We start from the raw sequence: 10,595 nt of genomic DNA, 5'->3' as shown, positions 1-10,595 counted from the left end.
CCCCACGGCGGTTTCGGGTCGGGTGTGTGCTTCTGGCATTGCGGTTGTGTGCCAGGTTGGGTTTGTTTGTTTTGTGTTTCTTTTTTTTTTTTAAATTCAGAATCGGGTTTTCGGAAACATCCAGTGAGCTCCGGCTAATGAGGCACTGAGCCGGTGCTGTGGGTTGGAGGTTTTTGCCGAGGTGTGGCTCTGTTTCCTCTTCTGCAGGGCATTGAGTCTGTTATGTAAATTCCTTAGATAATCTCTGAGTAAAACCTCGTATAGTCTGGAAAATCACAAAAAGAGCGTGGAAAGTCGAACTGGATTTTGAACACAAGTTTTCTGCTGTTATTAAGGAAGATTTATTAAATTTGAACTTTCTTTAGCTGTTAACACTTGTACCCTTTCTCCCCACAACCTCCTGTGCATGTGGGGAATTGTTTAATCATTACGTGCGGACACTAGAACACTAAAAAAACCCAACAACCCACAACAACTATTTACAGGTGAAATCTATTTATGTCACTTAACATATACAGCAGGCTTTCAACCCTACCCTCTTCCTCTGTGCAAGAGCTTAACAGATTGTGTAGCCTGTTAATTCTCCATTGTATTTGTTGCTCTTTACTGCAGTAAAGTGGTTTTTATATTTGAATAATGGCATTTCAGGGCAAAAGGGTTACAAGATGCCTGCTTTCTCTGACCTACAAAATTCTCTTCCATTAGTGAAAGCTGTCCAATAAAATTAGTTTAAATGGAGCTAGTACCCTGTAGTCTCCAGGATCTATGGCCAGGTGTGTAAAATCCAGATGTTTTTTCTCTTTTTAATGACTAGGGAAGTGCATATTTTTCCATAAAGAAATGGTTAGCTTCTTTGAGTCCAGACAGCAGAGCTTTTTGTGGTACTCTACCCATACAGAAAGAAGAGGCTTCTGGAAGGATGCAGTTAGCACAGTTAAGGTCTGGGGAAGCACATGTAATTGCACACTGAGCTGTATACCTTTAAATGCAGCAGTGGCTCCTTGATGTACAGAAGGTCACAGGCAAACATTTTGAATCTTGCCACTTAAAATTATGTATAAAACAGCCTGCATGTCAGTGTGAGGCACTTTAAACTGCTTGGCTGAATGGAAAAATAACATGATGCTTGAAAACTGACACTTTCTTCATCAGCGATAACAAAAATCTCCGTAATACCAAGTAGTAATTCCTCCTAATATCACAGCATAGACCTTTCTATTAAGCTTACAGCAGGCTAATACTTGGTGCAATGTAGTGGGGGAGGGCAGACTTCTGTAGTGTTAGATCACTAGGTGGCACACTTGTCATTAGCCCACTGATATGGAAATACCCCCACGCAGTATTAGGGTCACTATACTGCTGGAAACAACATCTGATGTGATGTGAAACCCCAAACACATGTGATTAAGGATTTCGTGCCTCCGACCAATTGCAAGGAGCCTGCCCTGTGTCCTTCATTTGACCAAATTGGATCTTCAGAGTTGAAGGATGGCACGTCTGGTTCTTCATGTACAATTTCAAAACAAGTTAGCTTGTATGCTTTTGGAAATGGCTGCATGGTGTTCGTGAGTGCAATCTCCTTGCAGAGGTGGAATTCCCGGGGTTGAAAGTGGCTTTTTAAAAGTAGTGATAAATCTAGAGGAAGAGTCTTGTGGCTTGACATAGCTAGAGGTAAACAATATTCTAAAATGTTCTATTCTTCGTGTAGGCTGATCAGCTGACTGAAGAACAGATTGCTGGTAAGTGTCTTGATGAGAAATTACTATTTTTTTTGCTAACTCCTTGTGACTAAAAGAAAATATATTATTCAAATCTGTACTAATGCTTTTTTAAAAAGCACTTTTTAAAATAAAATCTGGAAGATTGCTGGTTCATTGCCTCTTAACTTAGCCTGCTTGTTCCTTGGACTACAGATAATGATATTTTTTTCCTAGGCTTTCAGGCTTGAGCTAAGTTCTTCTAGATTTCTTGCAAACAAATAATTGCTAGACTCAGGTAAACTTAGAGTCAAATCAGTCCTATGTACTATTTACTTTTTAATAGTGAAGATAAATTTGAAATGAAATGATAACAAAGTGAAGATAAACTTGAAATGAAATGGCAACAAATAAACCTAAAATTGATTTATTACATGTTAATATAGGCAGATGTCTTTTAAATAATTTCTAACAGAATGCCTATAATTCATACTGGTTAGGAGAGGAGTATTTGACCTTCTGAAGATCAGTCACCCACTTGTGGCTGACATTAATTCTCATTGTCTGCAGCCTTAAAAATAAGTGGTAAATGATAACACTTATTGTTTCTGTATGTCTGTTAATGGGTCCCTTCACTTGGGCCAGGCAGTTGCTGTTTGTGGTGCAACTGTGCCTCAAGCAAGAGGATATTGAAATATATTAGAGTTGTAAAGCAGATAGTAGCCACATGAAATAAGTTTGAATATATTATGCAAATTATGTGTTGATACTGTAAGTAATTTTTTATTAATACTTGAGAGGGTTAATTCTCCCAATACATGGACAGCTAGATAAAAAAACCTTAAAATCATATCGGGCACTGACAGTGGAGTGCATTTTTAGTATGCGGTTTTATCATGCTGGTGATGTTACTAAACACTGGGACTGTTTCTGCCTCTAGAATTCAAGGAAGCCTTTTCCCTATTTGACAAAGATGGTGATGGTACTATCACAACAAAAGAACTGGGAACTGTCATGAGATCATTGGGTCAAAATCCAACAGAAGCAGAATTGCAGGATATGATCAACGAGGTAGATGCTGATGGTAAGTGTTGGAAAGGTAGTTATTAGCGCTGTGATCATCTTAAGCATGTGTGACCTCTACACCTGGGCTTGTACTGCATAGAGAAGATTCTGTGACATTGATCTCCTGAAGTAGTTTCAAAATACTCCATAGAATTTAAATTCAGAGGGGTGTCAATTTTTGGATTGCTCTCTGTACAGCAGTCAAAGATCCTAGTGGTATTAGTGAGAATCTAAAAAAGGAGATGGGCAGAGACAAAGTTACGCTGTTTGTCTTTAATATTTTATGGGTCACAGGCTTCCTCTTGCTATCTGACTTGCCCTGACCTGCTGTTAACCTGTGTTTCCACCCAGCTTTTCTATACATGTTTCCTCAGGCCATGTTGGTCTTAATAGCTGTGCTAATGTCTGTGGTTTTGTCAAAGGCCAAAAATGTGGTAGGAGTGGAATAGTGCTAAACTTCCAAGAACTGAAAACGTAACAAGGAAAGACTGTATAGTCTAATGTAGTGTATTAGATCACTAATGGGGGGGGTGGGGTGGGGGAGGAATTAGAGGCAAAAGCAGAAAGCTCTTCCATTATCAAGTCTATCAGAATTATTTTAAATGAATGCCAGAAAGGGTAATTGCACATCTTGTTTCTGAGACTGCAGATGGGCTAGCAGTTATAAAAAGGAAAAATGTTTTCCCCTGTTCAGTGATGTCAAGGCTTTGAACTTGTATGTTGGTTGTCACAGTGATTTTTTTCCTTAATATTGCTTTAAAAGAAAAGTGAAAGTATATTGGCAAGAGTATAGAGGATCTGATTATCAGACTACATTAATTACAACTACTTTCCTAAAAGTTGACTGTAATTGCAAACTCTTGGATGCATGTACTGAAAAACTTTGGGGTTTGCAGTGCTATGTTGAGTTTGTGTATAGTGGATTCTCTAGGTTGCAGGCCCCAATGCTGCACTGATAGATTAAGAGTGAAAGGAGACTGAGGACTTCAGATAAGTGTGCCTGCCCATCTGGTTAAACTTGTTTTATGGCAGAATGCTTTGCTGTTATTCTACATGTTCATTGAGGATTTTTCAAAGCTGAGTACAAGACCTGTATTCAGATTTAGCTGATAAAGCTGGCCACAATGATAAATAGCTGCCTATGTCTTGGTGTGGAATCCCTAAGATGCAAAAGTTTTCTTAAACTGTATTTATTTAGCTTCTTTGCTATACTTGCCCAATGAGTTCGTATGTTTCCCTCAAGCAATGGGTAGATCTTAGTTGCACGGTGAACTACTTAATGTGGGTTTTTTGCCATATGGGGCTGAATACTGACTATACAAACCTAACTACTGCTGTTTTAAAGAACGTGTTTCTTCACCATACCACTTGTTTTGTAGCTTTGAGCTCCCTGAAGTTTGACTCCTTGCTTTGAATGAAGAACTAAAAATCTTAGGGCTGAGACCTGAATGTTACCCGGGATTTCCCGTTTTGTGGTGAAATACCTGTAAGAACACCTACTGCTAAGCTTATCGGAAGTACCAAATAATGGCAGCTTGTCTCATGTCACTGGAATTTACAGATCCTTGTTGCCCCTTAAAATGATGCATCTGTGGTGTACAGCATAAGTTAAGGAAGTGGATTTTTAACAAGAAACAAGTATTTATGAGCAGTTTAGTGAAGTGTAGTTTTCTGAAATTTTAAATATCCTGGATTTGTAGTGCCAGCTTTATAATACATTCCCTTCTGGAATCTCCCACAGCAATTAGGAGATTCTAAAGAAACTAAACGATTAATTTGGGGGTGTGACTTGAAATAAAGGCAAGTCTTAGTATTGGTTAACCCTGAAGCATCAGAGTGACGTTCTACTTGCAGCTTGGGTGGCAAGTGGTTTGGCTTGACCTGGTGAGAAGGCAACAGTTAATTTTGTTGTGCTGAAACACTGCAGTGACAGTGGTTACTGGACATTGTAATAGCAAAAAGGCAGTGTTAGCCATTGAGGGACAAGATACAGTTCTTCTATAAGAATGGTTTACAGAGGATCTGTCAGTCTTGTCCCTGGCTAAATTAAATGCCAGATTATTTTTTTTTGTGTGAAGAAAAGCATGGAAGTTTAATTTTTGAAAGTTTCTTTTCATTAAGGCAATGGCACTATCGACTTCCCTGAATTTTTAACCATGATGGCCAGAAAAATGAAGGACACAGACAGCGAGGAAGAAATCCGTGAGGCATTCCGAGTCTTTGACAAGGTATTAATAAAAGAACAAATATTTTTTTTAGGAGCAGTAATGGTGTCCATTTTTTTCCACAGTGTTTTTCTCTCTTCTTGTTTAGAAGGAAAACCATCTGCTGTAGTAGAAGCAGAGGGATTGGAAACAGAACCAGGACTGTTGCAGGCTGGTTCTACCTGCTTTACGCAGCAGGTATAACCTTTAGGCACATCCACAAGAGGCAAACTTTTTGGCCTTTCTTTAGGAGCAGAGATGAGCAGAACTTGATGCTTGTGGGCTGTTGTAGTTTTAGAGGGTGGGAGTTGCAGGGATGGGTTTTTTCTGTGCCTTCTGACTTCAGGGGAGTGGGGGAATGTTTGCATGGGTACACAAGGTTTTATACTACTTTATGGAAGCTTTTGAAGCTAAGATGATACCAGTATTTAGAGGGATGTGTAGTATTGCATGTTCTGTTTTCAAGATGTGGACTTTGAGGTTGCTTCACGGAAAATGTAAGAGCTCAAATCCCTCCATCTTCAAGGATACCTGGGTGTACATGATGAAGGTCAATTAGTCCTAGAACAGGGGTTCACCTCTTTGGATTGCTTGGCTATGACAGATGTATCAAGAAAATTGTATTGAGCAATGGCTGGTGCAGCTACTAAGCTGGTGCACACATGGGTGGAAGAAAGCCTTCCTACTTCTCCTTTTATGGAAAAAAGTGGCAGTTTCTAGTACTTTGCTGGAAAATGTGCTAGAGGAAATGTTTGATTGTTTGGTTAGTACTTCATCTACCCTATAGGGTTATTTCTGCAGAGTAGATTTGTGTTTAAAGCCACTGAGGTAGCTTATCTATTGGTGATGGCCATATGAACTCTTGCTCTAAGCTAGCATATTCTTCCTGTAGATGGAAGAAGACAACTTCTGAAATAGCAAAGGGATGAGCTCTAGGTTTGCGTGTTACTAATGGGAATATGGACTGAGTGTCATTCTCTTTCTTTTTGTTTGTTTGTTTTTCCCCCACAAAGCTTTTCACAACTCCTTATGAGTAGAACTTAAATGCCTTCTTTGAAGGTTTGTTCTAGATCATCTTATCTGAGAAGCTTAACCTAACCACTTGCAGTCTGGTTATAGAGGTGATATGACACAGAAGAGAAAGCTGACTTGCTGGTGGGGAAATTTTGTGGGGGGGGGGGGGAAGGCTTGCTTAGGTGGCAGAAACTAAACAAAACCCATTGTGGTTTTGTGTTTATTTTTGAAAGCTCTAAAAGTGTTAAATACCTTATTGCAGCTATAAATCGGGCGTGCAGTTATTCTTACAGTATAGTGATTGTGTAGAAGGATATAGTGGCATGCATGCTTAGTGAGGCAATGGGACTAACTGCATACATACTGTAGGGTTATACAGTGTAACGTGTATATATCCCAAGTGCAGTAAGGCTAGTTCAGAAGCAGTTAGTGGAAGGCCAGATGTAATTTCGGAGTTAATCAATGTCAGGCTTGCTGATCGTGATGTTGTGCAACTCTTTACTCACAGGATGGCAATGGCTATATCAGTGCAGCAGAACTACGTCACGTTATGACAAACTTAGGAGAAAAGCTAACAGATGAAGAAGTAGATGAAATGATCAGAGAAGCAGACATTGATGGGGATGGGCAAGTCAACTATGAAGGTAAAGAGATGCTTGTCTTGACTCAAAACCATTACTCAGATTGAGTGAAAGCCTGTTGCATAGGGCATTAGTGTCTAGTACTTGACACCAGTTTATTTAGTTGTCCACTTCTGTGGACTTTGCAGTGAAAGGGATTTTTTTTTATGCCAAGTGCATTTACGAGACTCACTGGTTAAAGTACTCTGGAGACAATAAATCACAGTGACTTTTTATCTTTTCAGAATTCGTACAGATGATGACTGCAAAGTGAAGAGACCTCCTTTACACCTTTTTTCCTCTAGAAGAATCAAATTGAATCTTTTACTTACCTCTTGCAAAAAAAATGTTCATTTATTCATTCTGTTTCTGTATAGCAAAACTGAATGTCAAAATACCTTCTGTCCACAAACTGCATGTAATGGTTGGTGGTCCTGTCCCCAAAAGATAAAGTTAAACATCAGTTTTACAATATAAATAATTGTACTACCTTGAAAATAAAAAAAAAAAGGAAGCACTTAGTGAACTCAAAAGTTCCATTTGCTAATGACTATTACACTGTTTGGGCTGGCCAGTTTTTCATGCATGCAGCTTGACAATTGAGCACAGTCAGACATTTGTATTAAAAGGATAAAAAAAAAACAACCTAAAGGATCCACTCTTTTGTTCAACAGTGGATTCTAGTTCAATTTGTAGTATAAATTGTCATAGCTGGTTTACTTTAGAATTGGTTTATACCTCAGGATGGTATGCAGCAAAATGGTTGAAGGATGCAAAACTTAGAGAAAATGCCCTAAAGGTTGAATGGTTCTCCTGTACGTAGCAGTGTGCTCCAAAAATACGATGATCTTAACTATGGATGGCATGTCTGTGTTAAAATACTGGTTTAACATTGTCTGCATTGCACTATAGTGAAACGGGTGTCGGGCTGTTACCGTTCACAAAATTTTTAAAAGAAACCTTCACCAAGGGAGCATCTTTGGACTCTCATATTTTTAAAACCTTCTGTACCATGACTTGGAGCTGGCGGAGTAGCCTGTGGACTTCAGCACAACTATCAACATCGCTGTTCAAGATACTACAATTTATGTCCATTCCAAGTTGTAAATGCTAGTCTTTTTTTCCAATAAAAGACCATTAACTTAAAGGTGGTGTTAAATGCTTTGTAAAGCTAAAATATATATATAATTGAGATAATAAACCAAAAAAGCAGTAGGAGGGAAGTGTTTCTATGAATGACTTGCTGCTAAATTATAATGCACATGTATGCAATAAGTTATCCCCTATCTTTTCAAGATGGCAAGAACTGACCTCCTGTAACCCAAGACCTTTGCTATAAATAAATGAACTTGTGCTTGCCTTTCATATTACGACAATGTTAATTTAGTTGGTCTTAAAGTCGTGCAATGCTGACTCGTCAACTATCGGCACAGAAGTAACACCTCATTTCACTAAAGTGGAGAGCTCTGAGCATGCATGTCAATACTGGGGAGACATGTATAGGTTGCTTATGTTTTTTTGACAGGTTATAGAAACTAGTTGGAGAATTTAAACAGCATGAACTTCATAGATATCTATGATTCTCAAACATGCCAAAAATGCATTTCTCTACCCACAGAAAAAACAAAAGGACATTTCTCTTACAATATGTTTAAAAAAAAAACAAAACCAACAACAAAACCTAAGCCTTTTTAGAAACTGGGGCTATTATGTCTTGACTATCTTCTCAAACACTTGCATGAATTTTGTGGGGTGGAGAAGAGGACTAGGGTTAATTTAAAAACCATCTTGTTACTTCTGCTTTGCATGCACTAGCAGTGCTTAGTCATTCCAGGTCTCTGAGTAAGTGTTCTCTGATCCTTCAGCTTCCCCATGAATGAGTGGCAAAGCAGCCATGTCCACTCTTCTTTGTTTGAAAGAAGAATGCTTTTTTGTGTTTTTTCTTTTTTTTTTTTTTTAATAGCAGAGCCTCCATGTGGAAGGCTTTTATGCTTGGGAGGGAGGGACTACAGCTTAATTACTTGACTGTAAGTTTGTTTCCAAACGTAACTGGAGTTGCAAACCTTAATTGCTTAATTGCCTTTGGTTTTGGAGAGTATTGATACTATCTCTTGAAAGAGATGTAAGTCTCCATTCATCCTGTCTAACTGAGGTGCCTGTGTTAAGAACTTGGTTGCTTGAAATGCAGCTTTGCTCAGTGAGGGTCAAGAGACACCTCCAGAAGGCAATTGAGACTATGCCTTCAGTGATATTTTTTTATTTTATTTTATTTTTTCCTTGGGGGGGTGGGGGGAGTTCTGGGTGACTATAGAGACCCAGACACCTTAACCAAGTGCCTAAAAGTTAGATGGGCTGAATGCAGGCAATTGTTTAGATCTCTAGTTGTAAAGGCTTTTGGTATGGCTGCGTATGCTGTCTTAGCAAACCGGCCATGATGATGGGAATGTCTGACTACTGTTTGAAAGTAGAGTCTTGCATGGCAGCTGCAAACTGCTACTTTGGTAGTGCTTGAGAGGCTGCACTGATTCTGTAGACCAGCTTTTAAAGAGAACGTACTCAAGAGACAGGCAAGGTAGGAGCAATGGTTGCTGCTCTGAACTAATTACTTCTTCTGCCTGAGTGTGCAGAGAGATCTTGTCTAGTAGGTAAATGCTTCTTACCATCTATCTGTCATTCACTCACGGTTGGTAGGGTAGTTCATTTAAGAACAGCTGCTTTTAGCTTATTCAGTGTGCTCTGTGCTTGCTAGCAAAGAGACCTCGTTCCTGCAAGAGGTTCTTGGCTTGATAGAAATTGTCTGGCAGTGTGCAGTGTTGGTATGCCCTGTAACTGAATCTGCCTGGAGGTATCTAATTATTAACTGACTTCAGTACCACATCAACCTCGAGTAAATGTATTCTCTGTACAGGACTGGGGTCCAGAAAAAACAAAAAGTATTGGTAATGAGGTTTGGGGTTTTTTTTTTTTTTTTTTTTTTCTGTGAGTGTGTGTGTGCGTGGCTTTGGCTTTTTCCAAATGTGAAAGTGTGGGCTGGATACACTTGGTGCATGGCTTAGAAACATGGGACTGGAAAGAACTTCCTGGGTCATCAGATCCAGTCCCCTGCTATTGCAGGCAACCGTGTCATATAATCCTTTTAATAAACTGATCAAGCTTAACCACCTGCTTGTAAGTGGCTTGTTTTCATGGAAGTTCTGTAACTCATGTTGCTCTCAACTGATGCAAGTAATATATGAAATATGAAGTTAATCAAAAGGTCCTCCAGCTTAGCTTTAGGTTTATCATTACACTTATTTAACTGACTTTCTCGAACCTGTTATTCTTTGCACAACACTCAGGAAAGTGTTGAATCTTTACACCCCCTTGCTATGAATAAGAGTTGGTGTGCTTGCTTATTTTTTTTAATGGAAAAGATGGATGTCTGGCTTGTTGAAATTTATTAGATATGTTAATTGTCAAGGCAAGAAACAATTGAGTTACTTGTATTTGATACATAAATTTAAGGCTAGAGTATACATAACCATTTTTAAAATACATCAACTTGCAGTGTAGTTTTATATTTAATACTGAAATTGTACTGCTAAAGTTTAAACTGCTGTTAATCATATTCCTCTTCTGATCATAATGAAAAAATAAAGGGTAAGAAAATGCTTAACATAGATTATTCATTATCATGCTTATTTTATTAATAATCCAGGCACTGAACCGTCTCCAGGTACGGGGCATTTATTTTGTTTGCTGGGGTGGGGTGGGATGAAGGGGGGGTGGGTACTGGTGTGGTAGAAGGCTCTTGTCCCCCAACCATTTGTCACACGTGCACAGCTTCACAAACACAGATGCTATCCAAAACTGATCAAGAAATTACCCGACACGTTATTCACTCATATGCACACGTGGGCGCGGATCTGATCCGTGGGCAGTGTACAGTGCTGCAGCTGCCAGCCCTGCACCCTGCCCAGTTGAGGGGGGGGTGGGGGGGGGGGCCCGGGGCCGGG

The 10,595-nt window shown here is 39.3% G+C and overlaps 1 protein-coding gene across 1 annotated transcript; it reads left to right on the top strand.

Moving 5' to 3' along the window:
- Positions 1–1,696: 1,696 nt before the first annotated feature.
- On the top strand, positions 1,697–10,255 carry CALM1 (calmodulin 1 (phosphorylase kinase, delta); the record flags this gene model as incomplete). Its single annotated transcript, XM_009885596.1, is given in 5 exon segments — positions 1,697–1,739; positions 2,638–2,781; positions 4,884–4,990; positions 6,489–6,624; positions 6,846–10,255. Coding segments are annotated over 5 exon segments (459 nt in total), but the record flags the coding sequence as incomplete, so codon positions are not given.
- Positions 10,256–10,595: the final 340 nt, after the last annotated feature.

The sequence above is a fragment of the Charadrius vociferus genome, unplaced genomic scaffold (genome assembly GCF_000708025.1).
Source record: "Charadrius vociferus isolate BGI_N301 unplaced genomic scaffold, ASM70802v2 scaffold355, whole genome shotgun sequence".
NCBI classification, from domain to species: Eukaryota; Metazoa; Chordata; class Aves; order Charadriiformes; family Charadriidae; genus Charadrius; species Charadrius vociferus.
The sequence above is the reverse complement of the archived record's forward strand: the minus strand, read 5'-3'. Positions and strand labels throughout refer to the sequence as shown.